Source organism: Mustela putorius, unplaced genomic scaffold (genome assembly GCF_011764305.1).
Source record: "Mustela putorius furo isolate JIRA1106 unplaced genomic scaffold, ASM1176430v1.1 tig00000196_pilon_pilon_pilon, whole genome shotgun sequence".
NCBI classification, from domain to species: Eukaryota; Metazoa; Chordata; class Mammalia; order Carnivora; family Mustelidae; genus Mustela; species Mustela putorius.
Window position 1 is genome coordinate 14577028 of NW_025421310.1, and position 24739 is coordinate 14601766.

Here is a 24739-nt window from a genome sequence, read left to right on the forward strand (position 1 = left end):
AAGCAACCATTAAAAAAAAAAAAGAAAAACCAAAGAGATATATTTAAAAACCCTGTAAATAAACCAATATCCTAAAGCTCCAAATATCTGTACTTTTACGTCAATTTAACTATATGATAGGGATGCTGCCCATCATATAGCTAAATGTACATAAAAGTATAAAGTCCTTCAGGCAAAAGTCCTGGACGGGGTACCACCTCACTCCAGCTGGATTTCTATCTGAATCCAACTGGGAATATAGATCATGAGAACTAATTGGGTCTTAATTTCCGCATTTTTGAAATACCAGTGGCTGGAAAGGTAGATCTGTAAAGCCAACTGGACCATGTGTAGTGCTAAAATTCGATTATTCCATAAATTCCCAGTCTCCCTTTTTCCCATCCACCCTGTGTTATTCCTGATGACTTGGAGGTCTATAAAAGTGCTCTGAAAACTATAGGAAAGTGTACAAACAAATGGTATTTGTAGGACACATTCAAGGCTCTTACAGACCCTGAGGCAGAGATGTGAGAAGGGCTGGAGACTTCAGGGTCCCGTGCACTATTGGAACATGGGCAGTTTCCCACCAGAGGAATCATTCATTGCTTTCCCACAAAGGGTAGAGGACAGAAGCAAGCAAGGCGGATTAGACCATTTACTGCTGTTCATTTAGCATTCTTCTGGGATCAGCCTATATCAAATCTATGAAACTAAATAAATTATGTCCAAATTGGCCAATACCTACCACAGTACACCAACCCAACATAGTTCTTCCTCAGCTCACCATGCTACCCTATCCTCTTGACATAAACAGTCCAAAGGTAATTTATCTTTGGAAGTACTAGGTGATGTATGGATGGTTTGGTATGTTAGACAAAGAAATTTAAAACAAAAATATGCCCTCATCATGTTTTATAGATATGTATAAACACCTTAATTTTGTCATAAAGGTAAAAAGGTCTCTGTTTTCCTATATATAATATGCAAGGATTTAGAAAACTATCAATTTCCTTCAATCTCTTATGTTCTGTGACTAGAACGAATTATTTTTCCTGAACAGAGTCAGGCAAAATCCTTAAACAAGACAGTGTAAGCTTGCTGGTTAAGAGTTTGGATTTTGGGGGCGCCTGGGTGGCTCAATGGGTTAAGTCTCTGCCTTCAGCTCAGGTCATGATCTCAGGGTCCTGGGATCGAGCCCCGCATTGGGCTCTCTGCTCAGCAGGGAGCCTGCTTCCTCCTCTCTCTCTGCTGCCTCTCTGCCTACTTGTGATCTCTCTCTCTCTGTGTCAAATAAATAAATAAAATATTTCTTTAAAAAAAGAGTTTGGGCTTTGGCGTTATACGTACCCATGCTAAAATGCTCTAATTTGTGTATCTGATAGCTGAGTGGCCTAGTTTCCCACCCTGGGCCTCAGGATCTTCATTTGTGAAAAGGATATGGGAATACCTCATTTACAGGATTGCTGTAGGAACCAATGTGTCGAAGGCATTGGCATATAAGCATTCTACCATGAAAACTTTGTTTCCATAATTATGTTTACCTCAACAATATAGTGAAGCATTTCAAACTAGATGTCAGATTAGTTAGGGTTTTTTAATGTTATGTTTATCACTATACAGTACATCATTAGTTTTTGATGTAGTGTTCCAGGATTCATTGTTTGCATGTAACACCCAGGGCTCATTGTACCCTTAATACCCATCGTTGGGCTCACCCATTCCCCCACCTCCCTCCCCTCTAAAACCCTCAGTTGGTTTCCTGGAGTCCACAGTCTCTCATGGTTCATCTCCTCCTCCGATCTCCCCCCCTTCACTTTTCCTTTCCTTCTCCTAATGTCCTCCATGCTATTCCTCATGCTCCACAAGTGAAACCATATGATGTGACTTTCTCTGCTTCACTTATTTCACTCAGCACAATCTCCTCCAGTCCAATCAATTTCGATGCAAAAGCAACCACTTTGGAAAACAGTGCAGAGAGTCCTCAAAAAATTAAAAATAGAGCTACCCTATGACCCAGTAATTGTACTACTGGGTATTTACCCCAAAGATATAGATGTAGTGAAAAGATTAGTTAGGTTCATGGCACAAAAGTATATTAAGTTCTATAGTCAGTAGAGAGCTTACCTCTGAAACCCTAATTCTGTCTTATTTGGGACTCTAAGATCACTTACCACGTGACTGCAATGCTGAGTTAACCTCTATCTCCTACATTAGTTCAGTGGTAACCCCTTCCACATTTGGTGTAATGTGTTCTTAAAATAGGGTTAAATCCTGCTTCATTTGTATAGTATAAATCTGACACTGGTGATTTTTTATAAAGCTTCTATCAAGCCAAGAGCTCTTTTCTTTGAGAGAAAACTTTTGCATAAAGACAAATAACCATTTTAAGAATTCATCTCCAGGGACACCTGGGTGACTCAGTGGGTTGGGGCCTCTGCCTTCTGCTCGGGTCATGATCCCCGGGTCCTGGGATCAAGCCCCGCATCGGGCTCTTTGCTCAGCAGGGAGCCTGCTTCCCCCCTTCTCTTTCTGCCTGCCTCTCTGTCTGTCAAATAAATAAATAAATAATCTTAAAAAAAAAAAAGAGGGTGCCTGCCTAGGTGGCTCAGTGGGTTAAGCCGCTGCCTTCGGCTCAGGTCATGATCCCAGTGTCCTGGGATCGAGCCCCGCATGGGGCTCCTTGCTGGGCAGGGAGCCTGCTTCCTCCTCTCTCTCTCTCTCTCTCTCTCCCTCTACCTGCCTCTCCATCTACTGGTGATCTCTCTCTGTCAAATAAATAAATAAAATCTTAAAAAAAAAAAGAATATCCTCTCCATTATTTTAGCCTCTACTAGACATGCAAGTGTATCTTTTCTGTGTTTTCTTTTTCAAGATTTATTTATTTATTTGACAGAGAGAGAGAGATCACAAATAGGCTGAGAGGCAGGCAGAGAGAGAGGAGGAAGCAGGCTCCCCGAGGAGCAGAGAGCCCGATGCGGGGCTCAATCCCAGGACTCTGGGATCATGACCTGAGCCTGACCTGAGCCGAAGACAGAGGCTTAACCCACTGAGCCACCCAGGTGCCCTGATCTTTTCTGTTTTTAATGCCAACCCAATATATGCCAAAATGGTCCCCTCAAAAAATTATGTAATAAAAGCACACATTCCAAGAAAACAAACAAACCAAGAGGTATCCCCTTACACCTGTCAGAAAGTCTATTATCAAAAAGAAAGAACAAGTGTTGGCAAAGACGTGGAGAAAAAGGAGTCCTTGGTCACTCTTGGTGGGAATGTAAACTGGTGCAGCCACTGTGGGGAACGGTATGGAGGTTCCTCAGAAAATTAAAAATAGAAATACCATATGACTCAGCAACTGCTGGTTTTCACGCTAACAAATGCAAATGCTGATTCAGAAAGATTCACGCACCCTTACAACTGCTAAGATGTGGGAACAACCCAAGTGCCCATCAATAGATGAGCAGATAAAAAAAGATGTGGTGTGTGTGTATATTTCATATTTATGTACTCATATACACATATATAGTATTTTAATATATAAATGGAATATTTACATTTGGAACAGAGTATATGCTTGAAATGGAATATTACAAACCTCAGAAAGAATGAAATAGGGGCATGTGGGTGGCTCAGTCAGTTAAGCATCTGGCTTTGGCTCAGGTCATGATCCCAGGGTCCTGGGATCGAGTCCCACATCAGGCTCCCAGTTCAGTGGGGAGTCTGCTTCTCTCTCTCCCTCTGCCTCTCCCCACCCCCTAATAGTGTGCTCTCTCAAATAAGTAAAAAAGAAGCTAATGAATTGCTGAACACTACATATGTCGGCTAATTGAACATAATAAAAATATAAATAAATAAATAAAATCTTTTATACAATGGATTATTATGCCTCCATCAGAAAGGATGAATACCCAACTTTTGCATCAACATGGACGGGACTGGAGGAGATTGTGCTGAATGAAATCAGTCAAGCAGAAAAAGTCAATTATCATATGGTTTCACTTACCTGTGGAGCATAAGGAATAATATGGAGGACATTAGGAGAAGGAAAGAAAAACTGAATTGGGGGAAATCAGAGGGGGAGGCGAAGCATGAGAGACTGTGGACTCTGAGAAACAAACTGAGGGTTTTGGAGGGGACGGGTGTGGGGCATTGGGTGAGTCTTGTGGTGGGTATGAAGGAGGGCACGGATTGCATGGAGCACTGGGCGTGGTGCATAAACAATGAATCCTGGAACACTGAAAAAATTTAAAACTTTTTCTGGATCAATTAAAGGGGAACAAAAAAAATTAGAAAATCACATCCAGCAATATTTAAAACAATAAATTCATGACCAAGTGGGGATAATTCAGGGAATGCAATGTTAGTTTGACACTTAAAATTATATCAATATAATTCACCATGTTAATAAGACTAAAAAGAATGACCACATGGCCATTTTATAGCTATAAAATTCAATAACCATTAATGATTAACATTCTCCATTAACTATGAATAGAAAGGAATGTCCTCTGACAAAGGGATTTATAAAAACTCTACAGCTGGGTGGCTCAGTGGGTTAAAGCCTCTGCCTTTGGCTCACGTCATGGGATCGAGCCCCGCATCGGGCTCTCTGCTCAGCGGGAGCCTGCTTCCTCCTTTCTCTCTGCCTGCCTCTCTGCCTGCTTGCAGTCTTTATCTGTCAAATAAATAAATAAAATCTTAAAAAAAAAAAACACCTCTACAGCTGGGACACCTGGGTGGCTCGGTCAGTTAAGTGGGTGGCTGGCTGCCTTTGGTTCAGGTCATAATCCTGGAGTTCCAGGATCAAGCCCTGTGTCCAGCTCCCTGCTCAGTGGGGAGTCTGCTTCTCCCTTTCCTTCGGCTCCTTCCCCTGCTTATGCTCTCTCTCGTGTTCTCTCTCTCAAATAAAATATTAAAAAAAAAAAGAAAAAAGAAAAAACCTCTACAACTAATGTCATACTAAATATTGAAAGAATGAATGCTAAGTTTGAGAACTACGCAAAGATGTCTGTCCAGTTTCACCACTTCCATGCAAATGGGCTTGTAGGCTGACCAAACACTGGGGAATTTCCGCTTTGAAGACTGAAATCATGATGGGCAGCTTTAATGATCTGTCGCCAGGTAGGACCTTTTTTTTTTCTTTTTTACATTTATATTTGTTTTGTTTTTGGATTATTTATTTCCATACATTACCCAGTGTTCATTTACCACAAGTGCATTTTTTTAAATGCATCTTTTTTATTGAAAGGTTGCATCTAAATGTTCAATCACCATATTATACACCTGAAACTAATGTAACATTGTAGTTAACTACAGTGGAATTAAAGTTTCAGAAAAGTGTAAAACAATTAAAAAAAAAGATTATTTGACAGAGAGAGAGCAAGAGAGAGCACAAGCAGAGGGAGCAGCCGGCAGAAGGAGAAGCAGGCTCCCGACGAGCCGGGAGCCCGATGTGGGACGTGGTCCCAGGATCCCGAGATCATGACAGGAGCTGAAGACAGACATTTAACTATGGAGCCACCCAGATGCCCCTATATTTGTTTTATTAAAAAGGAATAATTACTGGTGGATTTTCTTCTGGAAGCCAGAAGAGACTTAAAGATACAACCCCCTTCTTCGTTCATGAGCCAATGAAAACTTTAACTTTTATGTGTCCTGTTCCACAAAGACCAAGTCCCTGTTTAACAATACCTGAGTAGGGGCACCTGGGTGTCTCAGTGGGTTAAAGCCTCTGCCTTCAGCTCAGGTCATGAATCCCAGAGTCCTGGGATCAAGCCCCACATCAGGCTCTCTGCTCAGCAGGAAGCCTGCTTCCCACCACCCCCCACCCCCTCTGCCTGCCTCTCTGCCTACTTGTGATCTCCATCTGTCAAATAAATAAATAAATAAAATCTAAAAAAAAAAAAAAAACCAATAACAAAAAAACCTGAGTAGTGGGAACAAAACCCAACCCATGGAGTTGTCTGGGGGGTTTTGTGAGCTTATCTATGTAAGATCCGGCAGTAGATAGATTCTTCACAAATAATGAGGATTTTGAGGATTGTTGCTCCCATTTAACAAATAAAGAGACTGAGGTTCAGGGAGACAAAGTCACCCAGGTCATAAAGCTCAGAAGAGGCGGTGGCCAGACCCGAATCCAGCTCTGACTCTAGAGCCTCTGCTCTTTGCCCGGGGGCTGCTCTAAGAGGAGAGGAGACGCTCACCGAATCAGCCAAAGGTCAGTGCAGGAGCAGATTTGCTTCTGGTGGTGGCTGTAATAACCCGACTTAAACCAATTCCTTTTGGCTTCTTTTCTTCCAGTTCTAGCAGTCAAAAGTCCAAAGAAGTGTTACAGAGTTAAAAAATCAAGGGACTGGAAGAGATTATGCTGAGTGAAATCAGTCAAGCAGAGAGAGTCAATCATCATATGGTTTCACTTATTTGTGGAGCATAACAAATAGCATGGAGGACAAGGGGTGTTAGAGAGAAGGGAGTTGGGGGAAATTGGAAGGGGAGGTGAACCATGAGAGACTATGGACTCTGCAAACCAATCTGAGGGGTTTGAAGTGGCGGGGGGTTGGGAGGTCGGGGTCCCAGGTGGTGGGTATCATAGAGGGCGCGGATTGCATGGAGCACTGGGTGGGGTGAAAAAATAATGAATACTGTTATGCTAAAAATAAATAAATTTAATTTTTTAAAAAACCAAGGCAACAGCAGGTCTGATTCCTTTTGGAGACTCCATGGGAGACTCTGTTTCTTGCTTCCTCCAGCTTCTAGAAGCTGCTCGTGGCCCCTTCCTCCACCTTGAAAGCCAGCTTCAGAACACTGCTCCTTCCCTCCAGCCACCTGTCTTCCTCTTGTAAGAGTCTTGGGATTCCTTTGGGTCCACCTGGGTAGTCCAGGCTACTCTCCCCATCTCAAGACCCTTAGCTTAATCACCCCTGCAAGGTCCTTTTTGCCCTCTAAGGGAGCATGTTCACGGGCTGCGGGATTAGGCCGTGGCCATCTTCGGGGGCCGCTCTGGAGCCCACCACAAGGAGAGGAGGACAAACACAGAAAAGAGAAACCTCCTGCTGGCAAAAGACCTGTTTGCCAATAAGATGACACAGGGAAGAAGGTGGTTTCTGGAGCCACATCTTTGAGGTTCTAACACTGGCCTGCTACCTCTCTCTGCTTTGTCGTCTCATCTAGGGAAGAGGAAGATAATCGTAGCTTCCTTGGAGGGTTGTTGGGAGGCATAAAGCGGTAAAGATGCAGAAATCATACAGAGCCGTGCAGGGCACAGGGCCTTCCTCTCTTAGGCTCCAGGAACCCTGGAGATACCTTCAACCGGGAGTTGCACAGAAAAACCCACCGGACCAAAGGCAGGTCTGGTGAGCCTGGCTCAGCTTCGCCCAGGACACCAGCAGGGCCGCTTCTGGCCCCAGCTATCCAGACACAGTCTTTCCTGAGTCAAGGTCTCTCCCCATTTTGCCCAGGCCAGTGTCTCCACCTGGGAGGCCCTCGTCCCCTTCATTTCTGAAGGGCGGGCACCAGAACCCGCACGTGCTCCTCAAAACCCCACCCAGCTGTTGACTTCGTGAAGCCTCCCATCACCCTCCCGGGATATTTCATTAATTAACCTCCTGTACTGCCTGAGAGGCTCTTAGCTCTTCCTGGGCTTCATGTCAATAGTCCCCCGAACACAAGAAGGGCGGACTGCAAAATGAGCGAAGGGATGTGTGAGCCCCAGATTGGGTGGGGGTGGGGGGGGGTGCGGGTCTAGGTGAGGGTAGAGGTTCCTAGGTCAGGGATTTGGGAGAACAACAGTGTCATTTTCTGGCTTCTACTTCTGCGTTTCTTTCTCTCTCTCTCTCTCTCTCTCTCTCCTTTTTCTCAGCAAAAATTTTCAAAGATTTTATTTACTTATTTGGCAGAGAGAGAGAGAGAGAACAGCAGGCTCCCCCCTGAACAGGGAGCCCGATGCGGGACTCCATCCCAGGACCCCAGAATCATGACCTGAGCTGAGGGCAGATGCTTAACCGATTGAGACCCCCAGGCACCCCCACTTTTGACTTTCTTACCTTACCTGCTGTTCTCAAGCATCTCGGGGGATCTTGGGATATCCTCGAAGACATGAAACGTTTCCCGTGAAGCCCTGCTTTGGCCACCTGCCCGTCCCCTACAAAGTGCCCGCTTACCCGCCTTAGAAAAGAAAAGCTCTGTTCCGTCTCCGTTTGAGACACCTTCGGATTTCTGGAACTGGAGCATTCTCCCTACTGCAAGGCCCTTTGAATGGAGTCTCTCCTCACTGAAGTCCACACATGTTTCTGTTTGACACACGGGTCCCTCGAGCTGGGGACGCAGTCTCTGAATGGGCACCTGTTGCAGGTCAGCAGCCCGGCGTCAGATGACCCCATCAGGCAATACGCCCTCTGCTGGGGGTGTCTCCTTGTGATCCAGAGGGCCCAGCGTCACCCCTTTTTTTTTTCTTGATTGAGATACATCTGGCATATAACATTGTGTAAATTTAAGGTGTACAACAGACTGATTTGATACGTTTATATAAAAATAGGATTGTAACCATAGCATTAATTCCCATGGTGTCACGGATTTATCATGTCTTCCAGGGTTGAGAACACTTAACATCGAGTCTCTTAGCAACCCTAATGTTTATGAGACATGTATGTTGTTCAGAATCCTTGCACAGTGTATCAGGTAACCAGCCGCAGCCTTAACCAACATCTCTCCCATTCCCCCACTGCTAGCCCCAGGGAACTGGTATTTCACTGGCTTTTATGACTTAAGTTTTTTTCTTAGATTTTATTTATTTATTTGACACAGAGGGAGACAGAGCACAAGTAGGCAGAGAGGCATGCAGAGGCAGAGGGAGAAGCAGGCTCCCCGCTGAGTAGGGAGCCTGATGTGGGGCTTGATCCCAGGACCCCGGGATCATGACCTGAGCTAAAGGCTGACACTTAACGGACTGAGCTGCCCAGTGATTTAAGTTTTTGTTTTGTTTTGTTTTGTTTTGTTAGATTCCACATATAAAAAATATATGGTGGGACACCTGGGAATCTCAGTCAGTTAAGCAGCCAACTCTTCGTTTCAGCTCAGGTCATGATCTCAGGGTCTGGGAATCGAGACCCACATCAGGCTCACTCTCTCTCAAATAAATATATAAATCTTATACATGTAATATATATTAAGTACTATGTATATGTTATATGTGTTAAATATTAAATGTACATATTTAATATTAATATATAATATTAATAATATATAGAAATATACATAATATAGATTTAATATTAAATATATATTAAGTACTATATATATGCATACAAATATATATTAAATACTATATATGTATATAGTATTTGTCTTTCTCTGACTTATCTCACCAATGTTCCCTATGTTTACCCATGTTGTCCCAAATGGCAGAATTTCCTTTTTTCTTATCGCTAAATAGCATTTTATTATATATATATACACCACATCTTTTTTCATCCTATCCATCTGTCGGTTGGTAGACATGACACTTGGGCTGTTTCTGTATCTTGGTTATGGTGACTAATGCTGTAATAAATATGGGGCGCAGCATCTCCTGCATAATCCACCTTCATTCCCTTTGGCTATGTACTTTGGCTGTAAGGGTCACATAGTCTGAGCCAGTTTCCTGAGTGGAGCAGTTCCATCCCAACCCCACTGGGCCCAGTGCACGCTGGGGCTGAAACCCCTCAGGCAGACGAGTGTCGGGTTTCAGCCCAGAGACAGGTCCAGGCCAGGGGGATCTGTGAGTTCAGCATCCCAAAAAGCAGCTGCTTTTCTCTGGCAGCAGCAGCGCAGAGGCTCTACGGTCAGACAGCTGTGCCCAAGTCCAAGTAAAGATGTCCGGAGCCCTTTCTACCTCGTCATTCTTCGAGCCCAAACTGACCCTTCAAAAATAAGCACACCAGGGGCGCCTGAGTGGCTCAGTGGGTTAAAGCCTCTGCCTTTGGCTCAGGTCATGATCCCAGGGTCCTGGGATAGAGCCCCGCATCAGGCTCTCTGCCTGGCGGGGAGCCTGCTTCCTCCTCTCTCTCTGCTTGCCTCTGCCTACTTGTGATCTTTGTCTGTCAAATAAATAAATAAATAAAATCTTTAAAAAAAAAAAAAAAAAAGCATACCAGGTGGGAGAAGTGGCTGCCGCTCAGGTCAGATACCTGATTTTCCAAGAGCTCATTAGCAACTAAAATCTGCTTTGTAAAACTCCGTAAGTCTATCTCCCCATGGAGATGGGCTCTCTTCGTGTTGCCTCCCTTCCCCAGCGGCTCCAAAAGGCAAGCGGCATAGCAAAAATCATCACTTCTAGAGACTCATTCTAGTCCCAAAATTCAAAATTTAAATCTCAGCCTGTTCACAGGTGGCAGGAAGCAAGGGAGTGTGGCCCCTGAAACATTCTCTGAAGCTTCCTCCTATTGGGATGATGCCGCTGGTGTTTAGGTTAAAAGCACATGAACTTGCATCAATTTTGATCATACATCCAGGAGCAAAAGGGGCAGAATACGAAGCCTTGTCTTTAAAAGTCCTCCTCTCGGGCACCTGGGTGGTGGTAGTCGGTTGACCGTCCGATTCTTTGTTCTTGGCTCCAGCTCAGGCCATGATCTCAGGGTCATGAGATCGAGCCCCTCATCGGGTTCCACACTCAGCACAGAGTCTGCTTGAGTTTCTCTCTGCCTCTCCCTCTGCTCCACTCCTCCCCCATCTAAGCAATAAATCTTTTTTAAAAGTCCCCCATTCTACCCTCTTGTTGTAAGCTCGCTCAAACCCTGAGCAGTAGGTCTAACGTTTACAAGGTTAACAACAGCTGGAGAGGGTGGGTGTGACAATGCCGCCGAGTTTTCTCTGTTAGGGAAGCTCAGTGCTTCCCTCCTCTCCCCTCTCTTTTTTTGGTCTGGTTTAGCTATAACTTTGTCTCATGGAGTGAAGAAACGATCCAAGCTTCCAAGAGTCCTCTCCGTATGGAGTCACACAGAACACACGTAATTCCCCCGCAACAAGTTGTGGCAAGACAGGTGAATTATGTCTACGAAGAAAGCCCATTAGACACTCAGTAACCAAAATTTCTACTGCACACAGGCACACTCTGCCTAGCCTGAGTTAGAATTCCTGACACCCAGAAGGAAAAAACACATTATTTGTACTGTCTCAACACAGTGCCTAGACTTTACCCGAGGGGATGGTGAAAACCTTACAGAAATCCAAGTTCCCAGCTGTCAGAGGTCAGAGTATCTTTAACAACATCTGTCCTCATTATTTCCTTGTATTTGACACAGAGAAATTGACAGCGCGTACTCCTTGGTAATGGGATGGGGAAATACGTTTCTCACAAACCTTTTGTCAGAATATATTGGTAAAGTCTTTCTGGAAGACTCTCAGACAATGTGGCTCCAAATGTAAAATGTGACATTACGCTAGTAAGCCCATAAAGAACTGAATCACTCAGACGTTGCTGGCAGGAATATAAAATATCATGGATACTCTGGAAAAGTTCAGTAATTTCATTTAAAACAAACCATCCATTTACATTGCACACTTGAGCATGTATCCCAGAGGAGGGAAAAAAAACTTTTGTTTATGCAAAACCCTGCATGTGAGTGTTTATAGCAGCTCTATTCATGACATCAAAGCCCGGAAACAACCCAAATGTCCTCTAACAGGCGCTTGGTTAAACAAAAGTGTAGCAGGTGGAATACTGAACAGCAATAACAAGAGCTATGGAAATTAAGAAAAGGAAACCTCGCTACAATGGAGCCGGAAGGCCAGAAGGGGGCGCTCTCACACTGTCCCACCATCGTCAGGAAGCGTCGATTGCCAGTTTTATAGAGCACCCAGTGACGGGTATGAACGAGGGCACGGATTGCATGGAGCCCTGGGTGTTGTATGCAAACGATGAATTGTGGAACCCGACATAAAAAACTAATGAAGTACTGTACGGTGACTAACATAACACAATAAAAAAATTTTTTTTAAGATTTTATTTATTTATTTGACAGAGATCACACGTAGGCAGAGAGGCAGGCAGAGCGAGAGGGGGAAGCAGGCCTCCCGCTGAGCAAAGAGCCCGATGACCCTGAGATCCCACTGAGCCACCGAGGCACCCCACAATAAAAAAATTTTAATTAAAAAATAGTGTCAATTATAGAAGCGTCTGGGCTGCTCAGTTTATTGAGCACCTGCCTTTGGCTCAGGTCATGATCTCAGGGTCCTGGGATCAAGCTCTGCATGGGGCTCCCTGCTCAGTGGGGAACCTGCTTCCCCCTCTCCCTCTGCTGCTCCCCCCATGTGCACTCCCTAGGTCTATCAAATAAGTAAAAATCTTTTCTTTTTTTTTTTTTAAAGTGTCAATTACAGACCCCAACAGAAGAATTCTCAACAGAAAAGAATCATCCGAGGCTCAGGAAAAGACTGCATCGCCTCTGGCAGCATCCACCGCCTCCCCTACAGGACAGCAGCTCGGCCAGGGACAGACTCATCACCCTGAACGCCTGCCCTTTGTCCAGTGGACTTTCCTTGGAAGTGACCTCTTCCAACTTCCACCTGCAGAAAAGAACATTTCTCTCCTTTGTTGGACTACCTGTGGTTTCTGCTGCTGCTGCTGCTTGCCCCCAAACTGCAATTCTCTGCTCTTCTGAATAAACCCATTTTTGCTGGTAACATAACTCTTCTTCTTAAGGTCAACGAACAAACTATTGATGCAAGCAACAATTTGGTTGGATTTCCAGGTCATTATGCTGAATGAAAAAAGCCAATTTCAAAAGCTTACACTGCAGGGTTCCATTTATGTAACATTGTTTTGAAGGTTAGCAAGACATGTTTTGTTATGTTCAGTTAGCGGGCGTATAGTATGTAACATTTTTGAAATGAAATTGCAGGGACAGAGACCAGAGTAGCGGTTGCCAGGGGTGAGGGGTGAGGGGAGGGGGTGGGGTGTCTGGCTATAAGGGTATCAGTGGGGGGGCCTATGAGGATGGGCCGGCTCAGTTTCTGGATTGCAGGGGTGGTTACATAAAACTACATAAAATCACATAGATATATATACACAGACACTCAGAGTGTTTATAGAACTGGTAATACAGTGTCAATTTCCTGGTTTTTTATATACTACGGTGTAAGATCAGGGGCAGAGGGAGAGAGGGAGAGAATCTCACGCAGACTCAGAGAGGAGCACAGAGCCTGACATGGGGCTTGAACTCACGACCCCGAGATCATGAGCTGAGCTGACATCCAGTCTGCTGCTTAACCAAATGAGCCACCCAGGCGGCCCATATATAACCGTATTTTTATAAAGCTTTGGTATTTGAGAGCATAACCCTGCAGTTGTTCTAGACGATCTTCAGTGTTCATGGCCCTTTAAATATCTCTGTACATTTTAGGATCAGTTTGTCATTTTCCACATATTTCCAACTGAGCCACCCAGATGCCCCTCTTTCAATTTCTTTATAAATTCTTTTACTTCTAACATTATAATTTTCACTAATATACAGGAATACCATTGAATTTTTCATTTTTATGTCATGCCTTGAATTTGCTAATTCTAATATATTTTAAATTTTTTTTAATTTTTTATTTTTTATAAACATATATTTTTATCCCCAGGGGTACAGGTCTGTGAATCACCAGGTTTACACACTTCACAGCACTCACCAAAGCACATACCCTCCCCAATGTCCATAATCCCACCCCCTTCTCCCAACCCCCCTCCCCCCAGCAACCCTCAGTTTGTTTTGTGAGATTAAGAGTCACTTATGGTTTGTCTCCCTCCCAATTCCATCTTGTGTTTTTTTTTTTTAAAGATTTTATTTATTGATTTGAAAGACAGAGATCACAAGTAGGCAGAGAGGCAGGCAGAGAGAGAGGAAGAAGCAGGCTCCCTGCCGAGCAGAGAGCCCGATGCGGGGCTCGATCCCAAGACCCCAGGATCATGACCCGAGCTGAAGGCAGAGGCTTTAACCCACTGAGCCACCCAGGCACCCCCCATCTTGTTTCATTGATTCTTCTTCTACCCACTTAAGCCCCCATGTTGCATCATCACTTCCTCATATCAGGGAGATCATATGATAGTTGTCTTTCTTCGCTTGACTTATTTCGCTAAGCATGATAGCTCTAGTTCCATCCACGTCGTCGCAAATGGCAAGATTTCATTTCTTTTGATGGCTGCATAGTATTCCATTGTGTATATATACCACATCTTCTTGATCCATTCATCTGTTGATGGACATCTAGGTTCTTTCCATAGTTTGGCTATTGTGGACATTGCTGCTATAAACATTCGGGTGCACGTGCCCCTTTGGATCACCACGTTTGTATCTTTAGGGTAAATACCCAATAGTGCAATTGCTGGGTCATAGGGCAGTTCTATTTTCAACATTTTGAGGAACCTCCATGCTGTTTTCCAGAGTGGCTGCACCAGCTTGCATTCCCACCAACAGTGTAGGAGGGTTCCTCTTTCTCTGCATCCTCGCCAGCATCTGTCATTTCCTGACTTCTTGATTTTAGCCATTCTGACTGGTGTGAGGTGATATCTCAGTGTGGTTTTGATTTGTATTTCCCTGATGCCGAGTGATATGGAGCACTTTTTCATGTGTCTGCTGGCCATCTGGATGTCTTCTTTGCAGAAATGTCTGTTCATGTCCTCTGCCCATTTCTTGATTGGATTATTTGTTCTTTGGGTGTTGAGTTTGCTAAGTTCTTTATAGATTCTGGACACTAGTCCTTTATCTGATATGTCGTTTGCAAATATCTTCTCCCATTCTGTCAGTTGTCTTTTGATTTTGTTAACTATTTCCTTTGCTGTGCAAAAGCTTTTGATCTTGAAGAAATCCCAATAGTTCATTTTTGCCCTTGCTTCCCTTGCCTTTGGCGTTGTTCCTAGGATATTTTTAAATTTTTTAAAAGATTTATTTTTAGGGCGCCTGGGAGGATCAGTGGGTTAAGCCTCTGCCTTCAGCTCAAGTCATGATCCCAGGGTCCTGGGATCGAGCCCCACATTGGGCTCTCTGCTCAGCAGGGAGCCTGCTTCCCTCTCTCTCTGCCTGCTTCTCTGCCTACTTGTGATCTCTGTCAAATAAATAAATAAATAGATAGATAAATAAATAAATATTTTTAAAATAAATTTATTTTTATTTTTTAGACAGAGCATGTGGTGGGGGGAAGGGGCGAAGAGAGAAGGAGGAGAAACCTAAGCAGGTTCCACACCCCTGGTGAAGCCCCAATGGGGCTTGATCCCACGACCCTGACATCATGACCTGAGATGAAATCAGGAGTCCATCAGGTAACCAACTAAGCCACCCAGCACCCTTCTATTTTATTTATAGATTCTTTGGGATTTCCTACATACATGATAATATCTGCAAAGAATTTATTTTCCTTCTACTCTTTGTTTATTTATGGTTTCCAAGCACTGGCTAAAATCCATAATTAGAGATAACATGTGAGAATAGACATTCTTGTGTTATTCTTTTTTTTTTTTTAAAGATTTTATTTATTTATTTGACAGAGAGAAATCACAAGTAGATGGAGAGGCAGGCAGAGAGAGAGAGAGGGAAGCAGGCTCCCTGCTGAGCAGAGAGCGGATGTGGGGCTCGATTCCAGGACTCTGAGATCATGACCTGAGCTGAAGGCAGCGGTTTAACCCACTGAGCCACCCAGGCACCCCTCTTGTGTTATTCTTGATCTCAGAAGATTGCTTCTGGTGTGGAACTATTAAGAACTGCTTGCCAAGGTTTTGTCAGTGTGTGTGAGTGTGTGTATATCAGATCAGTGAGACAAAGATCCACGAGTTGTTGTTGTGAGCTGGGTACAGGTTCCACTACTTGACATGTATTAATTCTTTCATTCCTAGTATTCCAAGTATTAGCCTCATTCAACAATGGAGAAAGAGAGGCAGAGAGGCTCACTTACCTGGATATGGTCACACAACCGTTAAGTGGTCACACCAGTACCTATACCTAAGCAGTCTGAGTTCACATTTGGGTGCTTAAGCACAACACCCAAGCCCAGAAGGTTTCACTGGAGAATTCTACCAAATATTTAAAGAATAATCAGAATTAATTCTTCACAATCTCTTCCAGAAAATAAAAGACGCCAGTATAATCCCAATTCCAAAATTGGGGGGTGGTGGGGGAAGAGGGGTATGGAGGAAGATAAAGTAAAAAAGAAAAGGAAAAATAAGAAAAGAAAAAACTAGACTAAAATGAAACATTTGAGGGGCGCCTGGGTGGCTCAGTGGGTTAAGCCTCTGCCTTAGCTCAGGTCATGATCTCAGGGTCCTGGGATCGAGTCCCGCATCGGGCTCTCTGCTCAGCCTGCTTTCCTTCCTCTCTCTGCCTACTTGTGATCTCTCTCTGTGTCAAATAAATAAAATCTTAAAAAAAATAAAATGAAACATTCAAAGCAATCACAGAAATTTGAGTATTTTGTTAGGTTTGATAATGGCTTTGTGGTTTTGTAAAAAAAAAAATAGCCAATATTAAAGAGATGCCTATTGAAATAGATAGGTGTGATATAAGGTATCAGGGATTTGTTTTACATTATCTCAGCATTTGAAATAAAAAGAAGGGATAGATTAAGCAAACGTAAAATCCTGATAACTTGAATTTGAGAGATGACTATGTGGGGAACCATTATATTTTCTCTTCTTGAGATTTTTCATAATTAAGAATTAAAATCTTGAATTTTGGCAACCTGTGGAAATCCTGCTACTTGTGGGAAATAGGGCAATAGTTTTAAACTTCTCAAGCCCGTTACAATGGGGATTACCATCATCTGCCTCCCCGAGGCTCCAATCCATATGAACGGTGTCCCTGGGGCGCCTGCGTGGCCCAGTCCGTTAAGCATCTGCCTTTGGTTCAGGTCATGATTCCAGGGTCGAGGCATCCAGTCCTGCATCAGGCTCCTGCTCAGCTGGGAGCCTGCTTCTCCCTCTGCCTGCTGCTCCCGCTGCTTGTGTGCTCTGTCAAATAAATAAAAATCTTTAAAAAAGAAAAGAAAAAAGAAAAAGAAAAAAACAGAAAGAAAGAAAAGAAAGAATGGTGTGCCTGCAGTACCCATCCTCCCAACCCCCTGTGGATGTTAAGATTCCCTCACTGGACAGAGCCATCCATCCCTGAGGCTGGACCAGGTATGCAAGGAAGAAAAGACATCTCAGTTCCCTGAATTCACTGAACTGTTTTCCTTTAGAAGAGAAGCAAAACGAAGAGTCATCTATAAAACCAGGTCTGCCCGACCCTCCTGACTACTCAGTCTGGGCATCACCTGGTAGGAAGTGTAACATTTAACCAGCTATGACGACTGGCTCCTCCCTTACTTGAAACACTTGCTCATACACGCTTTTCCTTAAAGATGATCTTCACCGTTCTTACCTGCGAAGACCGCCCCCACCTGAGACCCTTGCCGCTCTCACCTCTCTGCCTGGGCTTCTGAATCAAATCCTCCCCATTCTTTTTCTTTCCCAAGTCTCCCAAGTGCAGCCACACTATCTTGCCCTAATTACCAAGGACAGAAGTTCCAGAATCACGGATTTGGAAAGAAATCTCAGCAAAGATTTTTATTGGCCGAGTTGTCTGGTTTTACTTTCAAAAGCAAGGCTTGTTTATGTCTGCCTGGGACCTGTTGCCCACAGGGCTCCCAAAACTCATTCTCTCCAGCAAGGATCCTACCCTCGGAAGCCTCAGCCTCGTTGTTTCTATAAACATTCACTGCATAGACATTACATGATAAAACATGATGTCTGCCCTGGGGTTCCTCCGCCCACTGAGCTTTCCAGCTAGAGAATAAACAGCATTAGCCACATCTAATTTGCTTTTGAGGCCATCTATTAAATTCTTTTTTTTTTTAAGATTTTATTTATTTATTTGACAGAGATCACAAGTAGGCAGAGAGGCAGGCAGAGAGAGAGGAGGAAGCAGGCTCCCTGCTGAGCAGAGAGCGGATGTGGGGCTCGATTCCAGGACTCTGAAATCATGACCTGAGCCAAAGGCAGAGGATTTAACCCACTGAGCCACCCAGGGGCCCCTAACTGTGTTTATCTTTGAGTAGATACAAGCACATTTGGAAAAGTGCTTTGAGAGACCATTAGAAAAGCAGACACAGTTCAGACCACACAGGAAAATAGAATTCCAGACTACAACCTGCAGCAAGGACCAGCCTACCGAGAAGACCAATCCTCTGACCAACAGCCCACGATGACAGCCTGCTTTGAGTCACACTTGTGGGAAGCTAGATTGCTATCTCCAGCGACAATCCAGGAAGACAAATAGTAACCTCTTTAAGAATTGACCCTAAATGGTCAGGACTTGATTAATAACCAAGAGCTTCCCTGATTTTTGTCCCTGCTTCTAACTTAGGACCAGCTCCTAAGAAACCCAGATATATACCCTAACCAGGGACCTCCAGCGTCCCTGTGCCAACAACCATCAATCAGGACACAGCCGAAGCCTTCTCTTTCTTCCACTAGGAAGCTTTCCCATCCCTTGGCCTGCCTTTGAGTCTCTGCCCAATTGCAAGTGACAGGAGCCAACTCCCTTATTCCAGCCAGCTCGGAGTAAATGGCGCCCCAATCTATTAAATTCTTAATGAGTTGCTGCATTTGTCAAATCCAGGACTGTTAGATTTTTCTTTTTTTAATTATTGCAGTTCTCTGGTGAAATTCTCTGTATTTTCATGAACATAATAGAAGCTATTTTAAAAATCCATGTTTGGCAACTCCAATTTCTGGATCACGGTGGGTAAATTTCAATCACCTTTTTCTTTGTTTTGGGTCAGTTAGTCTTTATTTTTCCTGAAAAGAATTAATTTAGGTTTTAGCCAGACATTGCTTATAAAAATATGTGGAGGCTCTGCCTGGTATCTTTGTCCACAGAGGATTTTTTTTCCTTCTGGCAAGCAAGACAAATACCGAGAGGCCATTTTTATCCCATCAAGATTACTCAGGAGGGTAGGGAAATGAGCAGTCCTGTGTACTTTTGGAAGATAACTGCCCAGTATATACCAAATCTAAAAGCCATTATTCTTGGATATAGCACCAGTTCTAGAAATTTCTTCCAAGGAAATAACAGTACGAAAGCATGAGAATGCATGTCATTGTTCTAATTTTTCATTGAACTGCTTAGAAGATACAAACTCAACATTCGACAGGGAATTGGTTAAAATCTGTTACGTGTTTGTAGACCAATATTGGTAGAAAATCCTTCCAACATATTACTGAGGGAAGAAAATCAAGTTACACTATCGTATGCATATTATGCTAGTTTTGTAAAACTGAACAGATCCATATCCATAAGCACAGACACTCTAAAAATATCCAGTATTGTTTACGTGTGTCAGCAATGTCACGTGAGTGCTTTTTCTGAATTATTTTGCTTACCTAAAACCTTCAGATATTATTTTTTAGGAAAAAAAATCAAATTTTACATGGGGAAGAAAGAAAAGATTCTCCAGAAGACAGAGGCATGATAAAAATGGCAAACTGTAACTCACAGGAACCCTATAAATATCCGCATTTAGATATGGTGTATTTAAGAAAATGCCAAGCCGTCGGGGGACTAACAGGGACAAGAGGCTCAGAGAACAGCTGCTTTAGAAGTACGCAGAAAGCGCGGTGGCTGTGTGCTGGAAGTTCAGGGAGCGCCAGCTCTTTAAATAAATCTCCTAAGAGCAGGCTGGAAAAGACAAATGTGAGAACCAATTCAGCCTGAAAGGCAGAGGTAAGGGAATCACAGAAGAACTGCTCCAGAGCCGTTTCCAACTGGGCCTGTGTCCTGGCCTACGCGTATTCTTTTTAATCCCGAGCACCCGCAAATTCTCCCTTGTCTCCGCGCGTCCGAGCTGGGCTTTCTAATTTCTTACAACTGAAAACATCCTGCTACAAAGAGCCAGGAGGTCCAGCAGAGTCTGGTAATGACAAAGTACCGTGATTTGTTTTGTTTGTTTGTTTGTTTGTTTAAGATTTTAGTTATTGATTTGTTAGAGACAGAGCGCGCACCAGCAGGGGGAGCAACAGGCAGAGGGAGAAGCGGACTCCCCGCTGAGCAGGGAGCCCGATGAGGGACTTGATCCCAGGACCCTGGGATCATGCATGACCTGAGCCAGGCAGCCCAACAGAGCAGTGTTAGGGGCGCTGGGTCTCTGACGGTAACATGGAACGCAAGTAACCAGCGTCCCGGAAGGTAAGGTCTGGGGGGACAAAAGTGTGGGAAACTTCTCTCTCTCTTACACTGAAGTAAACTGTTCATTCAACCCGGCGAACTTGAAAGCTACTGAGGCAGCTGGGAAGCACGGGGTGGTATTCAAATGCTCTGTGCCTTAGTAGCTTAGTTCAATGTCCAAAATGCATGCTAAGACATGCTCCCCCCTTTTCCCACACTCCTCTCTCATCATCTTTTATGAAATTAAAAACAAGTTCCTCTTTTCCTTTTCATCCTGTCTGTTCCTGTTACAAAAGACCCAGAGGAGACAGTGAGGTGTGGGCTCTGCACGACCGATGATGCACAGAGAGGTCTTAAATGGTCAGATGCAAACATAAGCTTATCGTGGCTGGAAAAGTGACCATCTGCGGAGGACAGCGGCCAACTGCAAAAAAGCCCTCTTACACTCAAATTGCAGGTTGCATGATTTTATGTATTTTTATGAAGTGGTCACTTCCTTCAATTGTTTTAAAAGCTTCTGAGAAGAATCCTTTTCCTGGGGTGCCTGAGTGGTTCAGTCTGTTAAGCATCTGCCTTCAGGTCAGGTTATGATCCCGGCGTCCTGGGATGGAGGCCCGTGTTGGGCTCCGTGTTAAGCAGGGAGTCTGCTTCTCCCTCTGCCCCCCCTCCGCTGCCCTGTTCTCTCAAAAAGTTCATCATCATCATCATCATCATCATCATCATTTTCCAGGTACAGCTGATAATGACTAACTGAGGCTGAGCTCCTTACAACTTTCAAGTATTTGTCTTATTTATAATAGTTTTCCTCTCCACCAAGTTAGACATTTCCAGGGCACCTACTGTTTGTTAAGCACTGGTCTGAGGTCACGGTCACTGAGCAGTAAACGAAGTTCCTGCCCCCCATGGAGCTTCTCTTCTACTGGCACGGACTCGGCCATGTCCCTCCCTACACTTCTGCTAATGTCCTGACCTTGCTTACCCTTCTTAAGGCCTGTCTCCTGTGTGGATTAGGTTGGCTGTGAAGGTTCTGACTGAAACTGACTGTGCCATTCTCACAGGGTTTCTACGTCGGGAGGACTGTGAAATTTGGGCTCTGCTGGAAACACTGTCTACGATGACACAACAAACAGGATGATAAAAAAAATCCAGCTCTCTCCTGAATTTTAAAACACAGTATTTTTTTTTAAACACAGTATTTCATAAATAATCTCTGCTGTGTGGATTTTCTGATGAAAATGAGAAGTTTACATTCTGAAGAACATTTTTATCACACTCATCACCTGTATTGGATTTATCACCACTATGGACTCTGATGAACCTGAAGATGTGAACTTTTACTAAAGCCCTTACCACAGTCAAAACATTTGTAGGGTTTATCTCCCATATGTACTCTCCGCTGGGCTTGAAGATGTGAGGTCTGATTGAAGCTCTTCCCACACATGTAACATTTACAGGGTTTCTCTCCCGTGTGGATCCTCTGATGAACGTGAAGATACGAGTTCCAGATGAAGCCTTGCCCGCATTCTTGCCCACATTCTTCACATTTGTAGTGTTTCTCCCCCGTATGGACTCTCTGATGGGCTTGAAGATGGGAGCTCCAACTGAAACCCTTCCCACACACATCACATTTGTAGGGTTTCTCTCCAGTGTCGACTCTCTGATGGTCTTGAAGATGGGAACTCTGACAAAGCCCTTACCACATGTCTCACATGTGTATGGCTTCTCTCCTGTGTGGACTCTCTGATGGACCTGAAGATGGGAAATCTGAGTGAAGTACTTACCACATGTGTCACACTTGTATGGTTTTTCTCCTGTGTGGACTCGCTGATGGGCCCGAAGGTGGGAATTCCGGCTGAAGTTCTTATCACACACGTCACATTTATATGGCTTCTCTCCGGTGTGGATTCTGTGATGGGCTTGAAGATTTGAGGCCTTACTGAAGTCCTTCCCACATACCTCACATTTATATGGTTTCTTTCCCAAGTGAACTCTCTGGAGAGGACCAGGATTCTGATTAACTAGCCTGTCACATGCCTCCCATTTGTAGGTTCTGTCCCTAGGCTGGGCTCTCTGATAGGCCTGAAGTTGTGATGTCTGAATGAAGCCTTTATCACATATCTCACAGTCAGAGGATTTCTCTCCAGTGTCATCTACACAGCAAACGCTGAGATGTAGACTCTGACTAGAGCCCTTCCCACACATGTCACACCTATACGGAGCCCCTCCTGGGTGGAGGGGCTCACGGGTAGGAAGACAAGAGTTCTGATTGAAGCTCTTAGCACATACGGGATGTTTGCAGGGCTTTTCTCCTGTGTTGACTCCCCGATGATTTTGCAGGTCTGAGCTCTGACTGAAGCCCCCGTCGCACTCATCATTCCTACCACATTTCTCCCCTGAGTGAATGCTCTGGCAAATGCAAAACACTGAGCTGTCACTGATGTCCTGCCCACACTTACTATGTATATCATGCTTCCCTCCTGAGTGGGTCATGCTATGTTGATGTGATTCCCTCGTGAAGTCTTTTCCACAATCACTGTGGCCACAAGCCTTCCTGATTTTGTGTTCTTCCTGATCATGATGATGATGGGAGGTCCTTGTCGTAACATAACAGTCACACTTACATGGTTTATTTTTTATGTCGACCTGCCGACACCTACTCTGGTAATTGTGTGACTCTCTCAGACAGATTTTCTTCCAGAAATCACCAGTGGTCTTAATTGGAAACTCTCAACTTCTGATATTATTGGAACTCTCCCTTTGAAGCTTTATTACACAGTTTTCATCTTCAGAAAATGGAGGAGATTCTCCTGCCCACATCTGACATGAGGAACCACTTTGTTTTGGCAACTTGGACTTCTTGCTTTGCAGATTTATTGTTGAGTCTTGATTTCTGGCTAATTTACTTGTAAATTGTTCCCACAGCTGCCAGCATGTAACATCTTCATGTAAAAGGTAGCTTAGTCCTACTTTTTGAAAAGTCTCTATCTCATTTCGATTCTTGAGCCCTGGAAGGATAAAGAGGATTCAGAGGTGAAAATGTGGACAAGTGAAATATTTCATTGGTCAGTCACACCAAGAGAACTTATTCAACCCATAAAGACTTCAGCTTGACTTTCTCACTGGCTTTTTTATGCCTACGGAAACAAAGAGGTAATGATTAGGCTCCTGCCCGCTAAGGGCCAAGAAGACTTATTTCCAATGATACCAAAACTAATGTCTGGGATCAAAATTAGAAATACAAAGCTTCAGAGCAACAAAAGATGTCCCAGAAAGATTATATAGAGGAGAAACTTTACTTCCTTGTCCATAAAAATAATCACTTAAATAATTCTTGCCTTTTCTGCAGCAGGTTTGTAAGGGCTACAGAATTGTACATATTTACAAGCCTTAAAATCACGGTTATATGGGGCGCCTGGGTGGCTCAGTGGGTTAAAGACTCTGCCTTTGGCTCAGATCATGATCTCAGGGTCCTGGGATCGAGCCCCGCATCGGGCCCTCCACTCAGCGAGGAGCCTGCTTCCTCCTCTCTCTCTGCCTGCCTCTGCCTACTTGTGATCTCTGTCTGTCAAATAAATAATAAATAAAACGTAAAAAAAAAAAAAATCCCGGCTATACTATACTACCTGCATATTTGTATAAGACAAGCCAAAAATGACGACAGAAGGCTGAATCTGTCTGTTTACAGGTGGGATTGTCGGGTGATGGCAAGAGTTCCCACAGAAAAAAAAGAGAGGACATCTTTGAAAAGTGATTGCATGTATTTGCAAATAAAATGTATTATTTGAAAAAAAAATGTATTTGCAAAAGGAAATACTTCCTCTGTCCCAATGAATCCATGCAATGGTGTGTTTATATCCTTAACTTAGCCAGTAAACACACACTAAACAAGCTAGATTTGAGAGAATTCCCCTTCATTCCCATGAAGTCCTAATATATGATATTCAACTGATAAACATTGTAACTAGAAAAAAAAAACCACCTAGAAAATGTAATCCCACACATCCCATAGGAGTAAAATCCTATGGCCATCGTGGTCACTTAATTGGGCTGGATTTTCTGATAAGCCTGGAAGGTTAATGTCATTTTTCAGGTTTTGTGGGCTCATGTGTACACAAAAGGTGCTGTGGTAGTCAGCACGCAAGACGGTGACCCGGTGGTCCCTGCCTCCGGGTACCCAGACCCCTACAAAGGTCCCCTCCCACAGTGTACCAGGATCAGTCTATGAAACCAACAGAACATGGCAGAAGTGATACTATGTCATTTCCAAGGTTAGGTCAGGGAAGACATGGTGGCTTCTGCCTTCCACTCTCCACAGCTCTTGGGGAAACCAGGTGCTATGTTTTAAGGACACTCAGGCAACCATAGGGAGAGACCCACTTGGCAAGGAACTGAGATGCCAAACAGCCAGCAAGGAACTGAGATATTTTGCCAACAACAATGTGAATGAGCCCATCTTGGAAGTAGACCCTTCGGCCCCATCAGGCCCTCAGCTGCAGCCCGGGGGCTCCTTGTCAGTGACTTTATGAAGCCCGGAGCCTGAACCACCCAGAAACTTGCCCCAAGATTCCTGGGTTCACATTAACTGTAAATAAATATTTGTGGTTGTAAGCCAATAA

The 24739-nt window shown here is 44.0% G+C and overlaps 1 protein-coding gene across 1 annotated transcript in view; it reads right to left on the reverse strand.

Annotated features, from left to right (window-relative positions):
* Positions 1 to 6917: 6917 nt before the first annotated feature.
* The window catches only part of LOC101673240 (zinc finger protein 235), a 29379-nt gene continuing 11557 nt past the window's right edge, over positions 6918 to 24739 (reverse strand). The window contains 7 exon segments of the mRNA XM_045077287.1: positions 6918 to 7040; positions 12554 to 12710; positions 21180 to 21232; positions 21372 to 21435; positions 21437 to 21809; positions 21812 to 22529; positions 22896 to 23120. Of these exon segments, the coding sequence (XP_044933222.1) occupies positions 6918 to 7040; positions 12554 to 12710; positions 21180 to 21232; positions 21372 to 21435; positions 21437 to 21809; positions 21812 to 22529; positions 22896 to 23120 (1713 nt within the window).